At 30.1% G+C, this 17,435-nt stretch overlaps 2 protein-coding genes across 2 annotated transcripts in view; one reads left to right on the forward strand and one right to left on the reverse strand.

Annotated features, from left to right (window-relative positions):
• The window catches only part of LOC129957610 (uncharacterized), a 48,334-nt gene extending 43,957 nt beyond the window's left edge, over positions 1-4,377 (reverse strand). Inside the window, exon 1 of the mRNA XM_056070027.1 lies at positions 3,923-4,377. Within this exon, the coding sequence (XP_055926002.1) occupies positions 3,923-4,195 (273 nt within the window). The 5' untranslated portion in view covers positions 4,196-4,377. The remainder of the gene's footprint in view (positions 1-3,922) is intronic.
• A 3,913-nt stretch (positions 4,378-8,290) lies between these two features.
• The window catches only part of LOC129957708 (sodium/potassium/calcium exchanger 3-like), a 46,839-nt gene continuing 37,694 nt past the window's right edge, over positions 8,291-17,435 (forward strand). Inside the window, exons 1-2 of the mRNA XM_056070165.1 lie at positions 8,291-8,610; positions 15,537-15,734. Coding sequence (XP_055926140.1) covers positions 8,451-8,610; positions 15,537-15,734 — 358 coding nt within the window. The 5' untranslated portion in view covers positions 8,291-8,450. The remainder of the gene's footprint in view (positions 8,611-15,536; positions 15,735-17,435) is intronic.

The raw sequence follows: 17,435 nt of genomic DNA on the forward strand, positions 1-17,435 counted from the left end.
AATATTTATAAATTTAAAATAGAACTTTGATTAATGTTATATTAAGAATTTATTTTTGTCTTTCAAAGCATCAAAATATTTCATATCAATACGAATGCAGGAAAAATGAATAAAAATTGTGTTTATTTCAATTATTTATTCACTGGATAAATTGAAGAGTTATTTTTATTTACTTATATTTACTTATATTGCAATATAATTTGATGATTTCTCATAAATTTATGTAAAATCTCTCTCCTTTACTAAAAGATCTTAAAATATTAAAAATTTTGCAAAGTAAAACATTTTTAAATTTCAAAAAGTACTTTTCTTGAGAAATAAAATAAAGAAAATATGGATTAAAAAATTATTTTAAATTGATAGAATTTGATAAAAAGAAAAAAATAATGACTATTATTAGATATGTTCTTTAATTTTGACGTTTATTTTAGCTAAAGATAAATAGTAAATGACTTTTGAACAAATTTCTATTAAACATAAGTTACATGCTTGTATTTTGCGTTATAATTCATCGATATCATATTCTGAAATAACTATATTAAGATATTTACATTCCAAAGTTTTTTTTTTAATTATCCCATATCTTCGAACGAAAAGTAATAAAAGAACTTTGTTATTAATGCCAATAAGAAATGTAATAAATGTTAAAATATATCGCATATTTATTTATAGTATTCCATAATAGTAATAAAAAATGAACCTACTATTTAATTAACTAATATTAAACACGTATTACATCGCATGTCTATTGATAGTATTCTACGATAATAAAAAAATTTAACCACACAACTAATTGTTCATATATGTTTTCTCCCGCGCATTTAAAAACTTTTTCCAGCTATGTCTCAATAAATTCCAAATCTAAAACTGAAAAAAAAAAAGTAAAATGATTTTATCATCAGAGCAAGATATGTGTTGATTTCTATTTTTTAAAGCCTGCTTTCAACAGACATGGGAGATCTTTTACTGCGAGCGTTTAAAAAAGCTGCTTTCTATCGATAGAACTCGGTTGTCAATCGATAACGGAAAGTCGACTCGCAGACGGAAATGAAGCTACGGGTCGTACAATTTATCAGTTCCGAAGCGGGAGATTGCGGCTCCATTTGGCTAAATCACTAAATGATATTTATCTCCCAATTGGTCGCTGAAAGAGCGTTGTCAAATAGCTGCTTCGTTTGGAATTTTGAACATCGGATTTATGAAACGTTTAGAGAAAGAGAATATTAGTTCGCTGGATAAAAATCAATCAAACCGTTAATTTCAATTTTGATTTTACGTTGCTCGTCATGATTTGCTGCTCATAAAATGAAGGACAACTATTTAGATAATTGTAGCAAATGTTTCTTTGTGGTTTATGCCAAATAATTATAGGCATATTATAAGAAACAACATAATAAATGCAGTTTTTATATCGTAATAAAAAATTACGCTAAACTCTCTAAAAAGCAGACCGTTTAATTACAGCTATTAAATTTGGAAAGTGGCAACCTCTCAGGTTGTTATCGAATCAAAATTTAAATTTATTTGTAGTTAATTAATAAAAATGTAAAAGGTTTATGGAATAACTTTGGAAGATATTGAGCTAATTCATTTTTATATTCCATAAATATTAAAAAAATAAGGCTTTTCAGTAAAATTAATTTCATTTCTGAACAATTTTTCTTTTTATTTTCGTGTTTTCAAATTAAAAAAAATTAACATGAATTCTACAGTGTGTACCATTGGTTTAATATCTGCATTTATGCCAGGTTTACACTAGGACAGTTATAAGACGGCCAGTAGGCAGCGCATGCGTAGAAAGGGACTCATTTATGTTTGCCCCAATTTCGTAAGATAGATTTAGGCATTTCATGCTTGGCTATAAATTGCCGTTTTGGCGTCCATGATATTTTTATCATATTAAGATGATGGATATAATTACATAAAGAAGCACGTTAAATAGTAAAAAAAAGGGGCAGTATACCTGAATTTGGAAAACTACAGAAAAAAATGGCAAATAAAATGAAAAAAAAAACCTCGCATCAGAAAGAACAAAGAGCAAAAAATTGCCGGAATTAATCCATGATAAGTGATAAATTTTTTCACGCCAAAAAAATCCCCACCAAATTTTACAAAAGCATGCGCAGTAAGGAGGAAAAAAAAAAAAAAATACAATACAGCGGCATGTTGTTGTCCCATCGGGAGAATAACTTGCCAACAACCGAACAGCATTTTTTAGCCTTTCTACGCATGCGCTGCCTACTGGCCGTCTTATAACTGGCCGAGTGTAAATCCGGCATTATGTGCACGCACGTTTCACCATATTAAATAATTTTTTTTGTGTGTGAATGTTATCCATGTCATAAAACGGAAAAAATAAAAAAAATAAAATAGACGAATCAAGCTTGAAACATTATCGTGATACAAATTTTAGATGTTTTAATCTCTTTTGCTAATTTTTTTAGATGCCTTTAATTCTAACTACTTTAGAATCATACATGTTTATTAGTCTTATTAATTAGTTTTTATTGAACTCTTCATAACTATAGCAAATTTAATTAATTTTATTTGACACTGATCAATATGAATTTAAGGTTTGTAGAATGTCAATGGTTTTTAATAAATCAGACACTCAGGTTATAAAAAGGACATTTGCTTCTTTTTCTATCACCCACAGATTTTATGTAAATCAAAAAGGGGGAAAGGAGAGAGTTATTTAATAAAATTAATCTGAAATATTATCGAATAAAATGCATTGTTATTAGAATTAAAAATTAATTTTGAAGTTTACAAGCCCAGAAACAAATATTAAACTGCAAAAATTTGCAGAAGGAGAATAAAAAAAAAGCATGTGTATTCTTTAAAATATGTGTAAATCTTTAAAAAAAATTATTCAAGTTTTTGGATCACGATTTAAAAATAGAAATTTGCTATAAATATGTATTTCTTTTTCTATATTTTGTATAAGAAAAAGTAAAATGGATTTTAATGGAGATAATAGTCATTTAAGTCAATACTTAAATATCAGTATTATTTACTATAGTATGCATACAGTACTATTATGAAATAAACTGAAAAATACTCCAGTCAGAAAATTACTTTTGAATGAATTTTCAAGGACAAGAAATAGATTAAGCTGTAATTCAGTAAAAAAATATAATATACAGTGACATTTCTTTAGTTCAAATTTTTCGCTTTTATCCATTATACTTCCCATAATATAATGCTAAAGTACCAGAAAGTGAGAATTTATTTTGGAAGGGTTAGTTTGAAGCGAAAACTAAACATTGTAAAGAAATGTTTTTGCTTCTGAATTGATTTCTTTGGTAAAATACATTCCTATCTTATTTCTTCTATGATCATAAGTGAATAATTTTGTCAAACCATTAATTCATTCTAGGATTTTACTACTGTGTAAAGTATTCAATCAATAAAGCAGAAAAGAAATTCTTACTTCATTAAAAGCACTTTGAAAAGTGAAAGTGCAAATTGCTCTGTTTATATTTTAATACTTCATTGTACAATATAATTGTACAAAGAAATATTAAAATATAAACAGACTAGAAATATTTATTCATTGTGTTTAAATTAAATTTATTTATTATCAAAATTATCTTCTAAAATTATCAAAATCAACTTTAAATATAGTTATTTTTATTTTGTTTATTAAAATTACTTACTTCAATTATGTATTATGTATTTATGAATTATGTATTATATACTAAAACTGTTACTTCTTAAAAATAAGTTTTCCATTTCCTGTATTTATTTTTAGATCATGTTTTCCTGCATTTAAGTTTTTGAACAAATCCAGTTTTTATTCCGGACTCTCAATTTTGAATTATTCAAATCCAGCTGTATTGTTAAATCCAGCTGTGTTATCCAGCTGCCGTGTTGTTAGAAGGAATAAAATGCATCAAAATAAATAAATAATTAAAATTACCTTCGATTTCGTAAGCGTTCCAACAATGGCAGCTGCTGGAGATTCCAAAGCAAACTTTTTGAATTCCTCAATCCGTTGCCAGTTACAGTAATCATCAAAATAATGACCATCACCTGTCTTTCCTTTTAACTTTTCCGAATAACAACTTGGATCAGCCAAAATTTTTTCTATTCCATCATGAACAAGATCAATCCAGAATGGGTCGAACACATCTTTTAGAAGAACAGCGCCATTTTGTTCGTATTCGTCTATAAGTTTTGGATCAATTTTCATTTTGTCCGATGGACGTCAGAAGAGTTGAACTCGCTTTGATAGTTGAAGTGTCCGAATAAGCTCTTTCACATCCTTTTTTAGTTTGCTTTGCGTAAGATGAACTTTTCCGATTATCTTATCACTATTTCGAAGGTTACTGAACAGACTTTGAAAGAGTAAAAAATAAACGTAATCTTGCCTAACTTCTCATCTTCCTGCTTTTTATTTTCTCACATAGGAAACATATAAGTAGATAGTAGCGCAATCAGAAAGTCCGAGTAACTGACCCTGGTGCCAAAATTATTGAATGTAAGAGGGGGAAAATAAAACAAAACAAAACAAAAGGAATGGTCTCCACAAAACTTTCTCGCACACATTCTAATAAAGATATTATACAAGAGAACACCCTGCATGGAACTGCCTTACAATAGTCATGAATTATAAGCCTTTAGCGTGAATTTAGCATTTTTACTGAATCTGTCGTATGATCCTTGGCGAAATTTTTGGCGATTAATCCCTGGATAGCGGTTAATAGTATCCGAAAATCGAATTTGTGCTTTAGACATGTTTTTTTGTAACTGAGTGGAACAATACTTTGAAGCAGACTTACAACTGTAGTCACAAAATCACGTAACAAGTTTGAAACATTTGTTATTGCATTTTTGTGTGTTAGTTATATGTTGCTATTGTGTTTTTGTGTGTTTGTTATGTGTTAGGTTATTGCATTAGCGTTTACATGTCTCTGAAAGTATAGACCGACAAATGGCTGATTCCTTATTAGAATTGGCTCAACATTTTAGAGGTGTCTACACTATATATGTTAAATATGTGTACTAAATTTCATACATCTGGCTCTTTTCGTATTGTAGTTATTATGTTAATTTATATATTTTATTTACTTCCTCTAAATGGATTTTACTCGAAATTCGGTAGAAATATAGCATAAAGACAATATTCCGAATTTCATCCTCTAGTTCAAGGCATTTTTAAGTTATGTTTGTCACAGACAGACATATGGACATTTTTCAAAAAGTTTTTTTTTTTTTTTTAAACTCAGGGTAGTCTAAAACGAAGAGATTCGTCAGAATCTCGATTTCGAATTTTTTGACGATTACAATACTTTCTGTATATATATAAAGTAAAAAGGTGTCCAAAATGAATGCTCAATTTTTTTCACTATACAGCGAAGCACGGAATGCCTTTGTGTGGGACTGATAATAAAATTTGGGTTTGATCGAATTTTCTTACGAAAAACCTCATAAATTAAAATCTAATGCAACTCTTTTCTTGAAATTTTGTGTCATGATTTCTCAACATATTCTGCAGTTCTTGAAGCAGAGAATAAGTGATGAATTCATTTAGAAATATTTTATAATTGTTTTAATGCTTCACAATGTGAAAAAAAAATGAAAATTTCGTGTTAATTATCATTCGAATCTCAATATTTAAAAAATGAATAGAAATAAATCTTATTTTTTAATTTCGGAACTATATTATATATATATATATTAGCTATTTTAAGCAAATCGTTTGAAACGTCTAAACTAGATGGTTTTTACTTAATACCTCTTTTTAACCCAAAAGAAGCCCTTTTTTTTCCAATTTCCAAAAAAGTTTTGCCACGTAACTGGTATAGTTTGTTTTCACAGCTGTTTACAGGTAGATAGTTAGTTAGCTATATTAACGTCCCGTTTAAAGCAACACTAGAGCTATTTTGGGACGGACCTCGTAATTTTGAACCTCGGTCAGATGACGAGGACGAGCCCCTCTCCACACCACACCAACAGGAGGACGTTTGGTCCTGACGGATTTATCGTGCAACAGACCCCCTTACATGTCGGTTCTACAGTGGAATGGAGGCTCGAACCTGAAACCCTACGGCTCAGAAGCCGAGATCTTACCACCAGGCCACCACGGCCCTTTTACAGGTAGATATATGGATTGATAATTATTTTAAGCAAATATTCAAAAATACAACTATTTTCGAAGTTTTTCAAAACATTCATCCCGAATGTAGTCGCATACCTCTTCAAGTTGTTTCCAAAATATATGTGTTTACAAATTTCAGAAGCTATGTTTTGTAATAAATATATAGAAATATTTGCTTTAACTGATATGAATACCAGCTGATATAACTACTTTAAATTGTAATCTCGCAGAACTGACAATAATAACATTTCTTATTGTTAATATGAGATTTTTTGATAAACCCAACGCATGAAGACCAATGGCTTGTTGGTCTAGATTTTTTATCACTAAAAAATGGGATGTGGGCAAAATAAATGGTATTTATATTTTGATAAATAGTTGCTGAAAATTCACTTGTTTCAACAATTTCCGTTTTTCCTCACAAAAACACGTAAGAAATCACCTGTCATGAGCAGGAACCGTTGTAATATGGTTAAACAATCAAAGATCGGGGAGGAATAAAAAAGGAAAACGCAGTTAGTGCCGAAAACTTTTCTTTCAATGACAAAATATATTAAATACAAAGGGTTTCAACCTAAAAAACGATGTAATTATGCAACACATTCTAAGTAAGTGGAAATTGCATTAGTAGATATTGTTACAGGAGCAATATTTGTGATATTGTTTCCCTGTACAATTAATCTCATAGTCAGTAAAAGCATTTACAGGTATTTTAACGGATGCGAGATTAAAGAGATCAGCCTTGGCAACAAACTTGGCGACTTTGACAGAAAAAAAAAGGGAAGGGGGGAAGTAATCGGTAGCACAGGAATAAGACAATATTTTTATTAGGACTGAAGATCCGGCGATTATTCTAGAAAATTCTTTGGCATATCTGAGACTTTTTACAAAGAGAGCATAGCCAATTACTTGAATCTTCTTTTTGGAGTACGGTTGCTGAAAGAACTTTCCAACCAAGCCATTCATTCCAGCCATGGCGGTTGCCAAAAATTATTAATTGAATAAAGGTGGTTATCTATAAAAAGATTGATTTTATTTACAGACTTGAAAGGTTACTACTACTGAATAGAGAGTTCAATTATATTAACATCTCGTTTTAAAGCAATAAACGAACCTCGTAACTTCGAACCGCAGTCAGATGACAAGGACGACAACTGAGCTGGCATTTCCCTCTCTAAATTTCTAGACCACACAAGCAGTAGGATGTTTGGTCCTGACGGATTATGGGTGTCCCAAACCCGCTTTCGCGATTATTCTTCGGTGGAATTGTATCGCGAACTAGAAACTATCCGGTTTTTAAGTCGAGAACTTACCAACAGGCCACCGCGCTATTGAACAGTGAAACGCTTGAAATGTCAACTTTTCTCGCAATTGTTTTCTTCAAAGAGAGAGACGAGTAGCATTTCTTTCTCAATTTTCTCAAATTGAACATCAATCCATCTATGGCTGGAAATGGATTTGAGAAATTTTAGTTTAATATAATCTCAGTATATTTACCTTCCATGAGGATTATTTTAAAATGGATTTCGTAATTTTGTACCGTGGTTTAAATAACAACGACGACACTTGGGCTGTTTTCTTGTCTCCGAAATTCCGTACCAATATGCGACTATTTGATGTCGATGTATTTAATTTGTACCAGTTCCTCTCAAATGAAGGATAGACCGACAAGGAATGGATTTCGAACTTAGAATCCACTGATCCTGAAGTTAAGTACTATTAGACCACGAAATAGAAAATTGTCATTTCGAGTTTTAGTTCAGCTTCTGATTTTTGGATTACACATTGTTCGCTTCACATAATAGTTATTTAACATGTTTTAATACACATATGTCAATTCGATTCTTGAAAGGCTGAATCGATTTTGAAAAAACTAAAGTGGAAGCCATCAAGATATCTTGTTCAGCAGAGTTTCATCTGATATCAAACAAAAATACAAAAGCATCAATAACAACCATCAAATCCTTGTCAATAATAAAATATTCATATAAGCCAAAAGTATTTTTATCCGATGATGAAATATGTGCAAAATAAGTCACATAACTCTTATTAAGTTTTATCTTACTTAACAAGAGGTGGAAGCCACACAAACAGTCTGAAACAATGAACAATTTATCTCTCGTTTGTAGTGGTGTTCGATTGTATTTTGAGTTTGCGCCTGCTTATCATCAAGTAAAGGCTTCAACAGTTCGATTGCAATAGCATTTTCAAGGAATATTCATTTGTCTCTAAGGTGTATTCAAGGCTGTGTTATCTACGATTTGTTATTCATCATTTTGCATGGATTAGTAAGTGATATTTTGCGAGATGGTGTTCTAAACCTTTAAAGGATATCTTGTTTTGAGTTATGTGCCCTAAGACGTCGTCGAGGACTGATGGAGGACCAACAGAGGGGAAAAAGAAGATATTGTTCTTGATATTGCCACTTGTGGCGTTGTGCATCGGTCTTTATAAGCAAAAGGATACGGAGATACAGAGAAAAGATGGGCAGATTTTGCCCACAGTAGGTAAGTTCAATAAGATAATCAAAGCTACTTAAAAAATCAATTAGACTTCTACGGCGACCAAATGGTCCATTTATATTTTATTGCCTAATTGATATACACGGCGTAGTTTGGGCTTAAAATCTTCTCATGTATGATATTTTTAACATAGAAACTAAGCTGTATAAAATATTACTAGAATATTTTCCATAGGTTTTGAAATAAAAAAAAATTAAAAAATAGTAATATAATGGTTTAAAATCTTAACATTGTCTAGCAAAGGAGACCTACTAATTTCCCTGCTTCAAAATCATCTGCCTTAAATTTTCTAAAAAAATTAATAACAGTTGAAAGAAAAATTGCACATAAATAAATTTGGTATGAGTGAAAATATAAAATTTTTAATTTTAATCCGTTAACTTCTTTTAACGTATATATTCGTCATTTAAAAAGCACAACAATCAGTAGAAATAAGTAATAAATATAACTAAATTTTTACGACACAATTTGGATAAGTATTTTCCGAAGAGGACGAAACAGTTAACTGGTTATTATGGTTGACTTTTCATAGCCCGAAATGGCTGCTATTGTCGAAGAGCTATTTTGTTCATTCACAAGTTCTTTACTTTTTTTTTTATCTTCGCTTGTAGTGATTGACTTATTCTTGTTTCTGACATTGCTAAAACACTACAATAAATAAAATTATTGCTAAAGTATATATACAAAAATAAAACAGAAATTTTAAAAAAGTGATAGAGAAATTCAAATTTGATATTGAATTTAATGTGCTTGAGTTTTTTTTTTAAATTAATGAAATTGAAAGAAATATTCTGTAGAAATGAAAATTGATATAATTGAAATAGTAAAATTTTAAATTTTAAGACGATTTAAAATATTTCCTGTAAAATTATTTATAAAATATTTAATTTACTTTTGCTCTATGAAAAATTGATAGTATTCTTCCTTTTGTCCAGAAAAATAAATGTGCAAAATTTAGGTAAAATCAGTTCAGTCATTTAAGAGAAAATATAAAACATACATATTTACCTACATACGTATATACACACAAAGCCACAATTACTTCATTTTTATTAAGATTAATATAAATAAAGAAAATGTACGCTTCAGAGAAAAATTCAGAGAGTACATGACAAAAATAATAATAATAATAAATAAATAAATAAATGAAATAAAACAGTGAACTGAAAAGACCTTAAAAGTCATATTAGGAATTTAAAAACTGTGTGTAGTCAATCTCAATAACTTTTAAAATCAAAATCAAAATTAAAAGTTTAAATACTAAACCTTAAAAATAGCTAAAAAAGAATGAAAAATTGTAAATATTTAATCTTAGAAACAATATTTCTTCAGTAAAACCAAGTTAGTCAGTAAACTTGCTAAGAAATTTTTAAATTTACATTATTGATATTAAATTAAATCTTAAAAAGTTCTATAAAATATGATAGAATGTGAAATAAATATTGATGCGCTAAGAGATTTGGAAGTTCATGATTCATGTTTTGATTGGGAAGACTATTTAAAAAATTAGAGACTTAATGAAAATTATTTTTAATTTTTGCCTTGCATTTTTAATTTGCCTTGCATATTTAAACCAAATATGTTTTTTTAATATTTTTAGCCAATTTTATAGTCACTTATAAGAAGAATAATTTTAATGTTTACATATATTTTCAAATAAAATATTCTTAAGCCACTTCACAACAGCCAACTTCATCTCGTATGCAATGATTTAATAATGGGATATGTATATAGTAACACAAACTATTATTATTTAAACGACAAAATATTGAAGTCAAGAAATGTCAATGTACTTGAAAACTTGGAAAAAAAGAGGATCACGTGGCTTTTGTTGACAAAAGTTTGTGAACCAACTTCAACATCGTATCTTTTGCGCATTCCATCATATCTTTACACACAACATATATTTCAAATATAAGACAAAAAGTTTGGTTCGTGTGCGTTAACTTAATCATTTGCCCATTTGATTTCCTGTTCGTAAGTTACAAATTTGTAAATTAAAATTTTTTGTTCGCATTCAGTATCACATATGACTGCTGTCCTTCAACAAGAAGTAATAAGAGGGATTTCTATGCTATGCACGTTAGATTTTATATTTATAGATTACTCCATAGAAATAAATAAAAATAGGTTTAATAGATGTATAAGGCTTGCGAATATTGTAGTATAAAATTATATCTTACTTTATATAGATTACTTTAAAAAGATTTTGAGATACGCGTACTGAAATTTGGGGGGGGGGAAGAAATTTGGGGGGGGGGTTTCGAGAAAAATGAAAATAATTGTATCTTTCCATCATATGGATAAACATTATTTAATTTTTAAAAACAAATTAAGGTTTTCAAGTTTTGAAATTTAAATATTCTTCACATTTCTGTAATTAGAGAAATTTTCCCTTTTTTTAAGACTAAAATTGAAAAACTGATTTCTTAAAAGTAAATACTATCGCAGTTTCTTCAATTCTATTGCCCATCCAAATAATATCCAGACACCCCACAATATTCAAGAGCCAATTAAAACGCATTAAAACGAAAATTTCTAATCGTCATTAAAAATTGCGTATACAATTAATATTAATGCAAAGGTTCTGGCAAAAGTTCATGCTAATTTGAATTTTTAAAATGGCAACACCCAATTTAGAATACAAATTAAGATTCTTCATTTTAAATAAGCACGAATACATAATGAAAATTTTTAAATTAAAAAAAAGGGATGAAGAATTATGGCCTATTCAGGTATTCTAATGTTGAAAACCAATCGCATTTTTTTTTTGTGTGTGTGAAATATTCCAAGATGTAATATTTAAACTAGGTGTATTCATGATTTATTTTTATTTAAATGACCTATTCGTATGCAGATAAAATTGAAAAGTATTCATATGTAATCAGTATGTACTTAAATATTTTCTCTAAAAAAAACATGATTTTACAAAAAAAAAAAAAAAGATTGCTAAGCGAAGTTTTGTCTCCCAAGTATTTTATTATTATGAGAACATCTAAAAAATAATATTTACAGCTGACGAAAAGCTGCAATCAATGAATTCGTAATAGTCACTGAAAAAAAAAAGAACTGTTTTATCAGCAATTCTAATGTTAGCAATAATTCAGTGCCTCAGTTGATGACATTCTAGAATTTTATAAATTAATTTGAATTCTTAAATTTGATTAGTTGTTTATATGATAGTTATTTAAAATATACTGCATATTTAGTTCACCCTGTAATAATAAATTTTAATTAAAGTATTTCACAAGATATCATTGCATTTTATAAAGGCCTTCCATCATTTCTTTGTTAACTGTTAAAAGATGTATATTTTCCGAGAAATTTCTCTTTAATTTGATTTAAAAATCAGAGGAAAACGGCAATTCATTAAATTATGACAAAAAAAAGAAGTAACTTAACAAGTTTCCACTTTTTAAACTGTTGGAATAGTTTTGCGAGCTACTTTAACGTGTCTATCAAGACACAAGGTTTGAATATAGTTTATTTGAAAATTTCTTTTCGATTATTTTTTTACAGATTAAAGAAAAAGGAACAATAAGCAAAAGCACTGATATATCATGTATGTCCTATTAAAATGTCTCGCACAAGAGAAAAACTAAAGAAAATGTCAAGTTTAACTAGACTATTTCGGACGATGATCGAAAACAAAACTGGTTAGACCTCTGTCTTTACCGTCCTTCAGTGTTATGGTATTTTACAAAACAAAATAAAACTTGCTAACCATTTGCTGAAAGCTTGCTTTTGAAGAACGAATTTTTATTAACTGGAAATGCTTCATATTTCCACATATATCTATTTTTTAAGGGGAATATATCTGCTAAAGAATAATTAAGGAGAATGTATGTATTTGTATGTTAATGTTCTAGAGGCTAGATCGTTTGACCAAGCGCTGCTAAATTTGGCACAGACATACTTTGGAGGATGAAAATTTTTAACTCAGAACAATTTTTAAGCTTTAGTTATAATTTTGATTAATTAAAGAATATCTGGAAAACCGAACTTTGCTCGGCAGTTTTCTTTTTTTAAATCATGTTTTTGCGGAAGAAATATTTAGATACGAATCACATACTGATTACACACGTATATTTTTTCAATCCTACCTACCTATATATGAACTGGTCATTTAAGTAAAAAAATTCATGAAAACACTGAGTTTAACATGTTATCGAAACAATCTGCTATATTACAGTATTCATTTTACAGTTTATATATCATTAGTTATATTTTTGAACTTACACTCAGCTTTACAGCGGTGAACCGATTCCAAGATGGCGTTATATGACATTGTCAGCATGAGAGCATGTAAAAAAAAGGCTCTAATAGCTAGTTATAAATTTTTTGAATAAAATCGCGATTTTCATTAAAGATACCTATGTAGATAAATTTAAAAAGCAAAAATATTAAATATAAATAATAAAATAAAGCAAAAAGCGTAACTCGGAACCAAAGGCCAGCAACACACACGTATCATTCATATGTTTCTGACCACTACACCGCTCTGCCCACACGTCGCAGCGTAAGTTGAATATACTTATTCTAATAGTTAGTTTAAAAATTTAACGGTATAAGATAACCCGAGGTTAAGGTGTAAAAAAAAATGATCAAGAAAGCTCACCATTGCTCCAAAATAATTTTCAGATTATTTTAAAATTCCAAAAATTATATTTTTGATGATACCAATTTTAATTTCTGATAAATCTTTCTATAGTTTTAAAGAATTATTTAAAATATTTTTATGCGTAATAACAGCATTTTTCTTGTTTGCAATGAAATTTAAATTATTTTTATTATTTCATCAGTTATTTAATCATGTGATTTTTCTTCCGTAGTTAAAATTCCAAGGGAAAAAAAATCTTTTTTTAAATTTACATTATTGCAGTGAAATCTCGCTTATCGACCATAATTCATTTCCGAATCTTACTTTTTAATGTGAAATACTCAATAAGCGACACAATTTTTTCCCTCTGGAATACATGTAAATTAGGACAATGTGTTACATTCTTGAAAATGCTCAAACAAATTTATAAAAATACATTTTATTATTTATAGTATCCGTTTTTTACTTTCCCGTATACATAGTGCAGAGAAAGTATAATAATGATCAAAAAATTCGAACCCGAGATTTTGACGCATCTCCACGTTTCAGATCTCCCTGAATTCGAAAATCACATTTTTGTAAAATGTCAGTCTGTCTGAAAAAAAGAAAAAAAAAAAAAGCTTCGAGCTTGACAATTGAAATTTAGTATACGGTCTTTACATCAAATTTTTAGATTTCTATCAAATTTTGTGTAAAATCTATTCACAGGAAGTCCGGCTGTTCGAATATAAGTTACATTAATAATTAGTTTTAAGTTACACGATAAAACGAAGAGAGCTAGGTTACTAAAATTCAGTATACAGATTTAATATCTGTAGCGTAGATGCCTTTCAAATTTTGAACCAAATACACCCACGGGTTGATTGTCTGTCGGTCTGTATTTTCAGAAACATGTAAATACGAAAATTCAAAAACACAATGACTTAAATATATCACATTTGGTAGGGGATTTTGTGACTACAAATGCTGTTTTGTGTCAAATTTTGGTTTCAGTCGGGTGGGAAAAATGTGTTTGAAACAGAAATCGATTCTAACGCATGCCAGGGATTAATCGCCAAATAATTCGCCAAGGATAATATGATAGATTCAGTAAAAATTACTAAATTCATACCAAAAGTGAATATTTCGTAACTTTGTATGTCGATACCATGTAAAGCGTTCTGTGACATGGCAAGTTTATTAGTGTGTATGCGAGAAAGTTTTGGGAGAAAATTCTCGCTGGTTTACAAGAAAGTTATCTAAAAACACGTGTCTTTGGCACGCTTCTAAATATGACGAAATTGAGACACAGCAATATAGATGCATTTATTCTACGCACAACTGCTCAATTATTAACATACTTCTCAGCATACGATATAAAATTTCGCATTCTTTCAGCATCTCCCTTGTTTTACTGGAAGGTTGTTGTTTTATTGAGGCTATTATTTCTTCTCTCCTGACCAAATCTGATCCGTATCTTTTTGCTGTTACACAGAGTGCGGTTCTACAAGCTCTTTGGTAGCTCTAGCTATGTTCTTCCACCAGTTCATTGATGTTATTGCTATCTACCTCTAGTCCTATAATCTTGGTTAGAGATTAGGCACCACAGACACTTGTTCAAATTCCTGGAAGTCGTGTTCGCCAACGTTATCCAGCCAAAATTTCTTATATCCAGAAATAACTTCAAACAAGCTCTCAACATAGACTGATATACATGAAACAGGTGAAACCTGATTGTGACATCAAAATATCTCATTCGTTCTTCGAAACATTGTTCTTTAAGATAGTTTTTTTTTTTTTTTTTTTTTTTTTTTTTACTCGTTAAGCCCCATTCCGATGGCCCGTTCGCTACTTGAGTCTGGCGCATTTTGCCCTCTTTCCCCTCACTTGTGGTTTTCAGGGGTTCTTTGATATCAATTCATTTTACCGACAGTTTACGGGAAGCTCCCGATCGACGTTCGTAGCCGAGAGTGGTCCTACATCGGATCAGATGGCACATTTACGATCATGTCCGTAAAGGAACGGACCGTCCGAACTGGACTTTATGCGCATCATTCTTAATGAGAGAGGTGTGATTGTATTAAATGCATTTTTATTTTCTGATTTCATTTTATTCAGTTGTTTTTGTTGTTGTCAAATCTTCGACAACTAAGATATCTTGTATGTGTGGAAGCAATCTCATCTTCTAAACGATTGAATTTTTTATATTTTAAATTTTTTTATTTGCAAGTTTCAATCTAGTTTATACACAGCTGGATGTGCTCACAATGCACATATCAATTGTACATATCAACCGTTTTTACTCCTGACATGTTTTATTCCTTCCTTTCAGCTCCGAAGAGCAGTAGTGTCGACGGTCAACAGTGTGTTCCTCCGGCTATCAATGAGTTTCCAGAGGACATATTCACTCAAGAGCAGCGGCGGAGTGGCTTTGTGGTCATTCACTTTGTGGCTACCATTTACCTCTGTCTCGTCTTGGCCATCGTTTGTGACCAGTTCTTTGTGCCGACGCTGGAGATCATAGCAGAATGTAAGTAGCTCAAACAGTTGAGAGTACACCTTACTTTTACTTGATAAATCTGACTTTCAATATAAATAACACATTACTGGGAAGTGCAAACTTGTTTTACTTTTTACACATATCAAATGGTTTAATTTAGAGTAAAAATAAAGAAAAATCAACCAAAAACTTCTAAATTGAAAAGTTTCAGAAGCATTTTACATAAACATACGCAGAATTTTGCCTTAAAAAAATTGAAAATACACCAATGAAATTTTTGCAATATCACTCATAGAAACAAAGTGTCACTATTAAATTCCATGTCTTTTGGCTTTTATAATGGCCTCTAAACGTCATGGTACCGATTCGACCCATTTTTGGTGGTATCTGAAGATATTTTATCCCATTCTTCTTGCATTTTTTTTAAAGATCAAAAACATGTTCCTTCATCAGACATTCTAAATCCATTAACTTTTTCAAACTCACTTAGATCATTATTCGAATTATTTTCTAATTTAAAATAAGAACAAAAAATGTCTTTATTTATTGATTTTTAAACAATAGTTTTTCTGATGAGTTCAAAGATTTTTTTCGCAGCTTCACGGACGATCTTTTAGAAATTTTACTATTTTCGCTGAAGTTAGTTGAAATCGTGTTAAGAAATCAATAAACATGAAAATTAGTTGCATGGTTATTCATTTTCAAGATCTCATTAATTTTAATTCTAATACCATCGTTTGCTAAAAACATTTTTATTTCATTACTTAAGTTGCGTGGATAATAAAAGGAACTTAGCTTAATCCACTAATAGTTTAACCCTCTAAAATTTCAAATGTAAAAAATAATTTCTTTATCAAATATTAGTCACTTTCGGTGAACAGCTGGTTAGCTGGCCATATTCTACTTAAATTTTAAAAAAAATGCTTCGAGGTACACATTCAAATTCTCCAAGGTATATATGTGTCGTTCGCCTGGCCAAACGGAACGGTCTGGTCTGTAGAGCACACACACACACACACACACACACATACACACACACACACACACACACACACACACACACACACACACACACACACACACACACACACACACACACACACACACACACACACACACACACACACAGGTATAGATGGGATCTTTATTAAAGATGACAACGGTTTAGATAAGTTATGCAAGCCCATTCAATTAGTAGTAATCATCTGGGCCTCATCCATTAGTAGTAATTTAACCGAAATGTGATCATTATTAAAAGCCGCAGCCGACTAGATGATTCATCTGGGCCTCATCAATTGGTAGTAATTTAACCGAAATGTGATCGTTATTAAAAGCCTCATCCGACTATATGATTCATCTGGGCCTCATCAATTAGTAGTAATATAACCAAAATATGTTAATTATTAAAAGCCGCAGCCGACTAGACGATTCATTTAGGCCTCATCAATTGGTAGTAATTTAACCGAAATGTGATCGTTATTAAAAGCCTCATCCGACTATATGATTCATCTGGGCCTCATTAATTAGTAGTAATATAACCAAAATATGTTAATTATTAAAAGCCGCAGCCGACTAGACGATTCATTTAGGCCTCATCAATTGGTAGTAATTTAACCGAAATGTGATCGTTATTAAAAGCCTCATCCGACTATATGATTCATCTGGGCCTCATCAATTAGTAGTAATATAACCAAAATATGTTAATTATTAAAAGCCGCAGCCGACTAGACG

This window comes from Argiope bruennichi, chromosome 11 (genome assembly GCF_947563725.1).
Source record: "Argiope bruennichi chromosome 11, qqArgBrue1.1, whole genome shotgun sequence".
Lineage (NCBI taxonomy): Eukaryota > Metazoa > Arthropoda > Arachnida > Araneae > Araneidae > Argiope > Argiope bruennichi.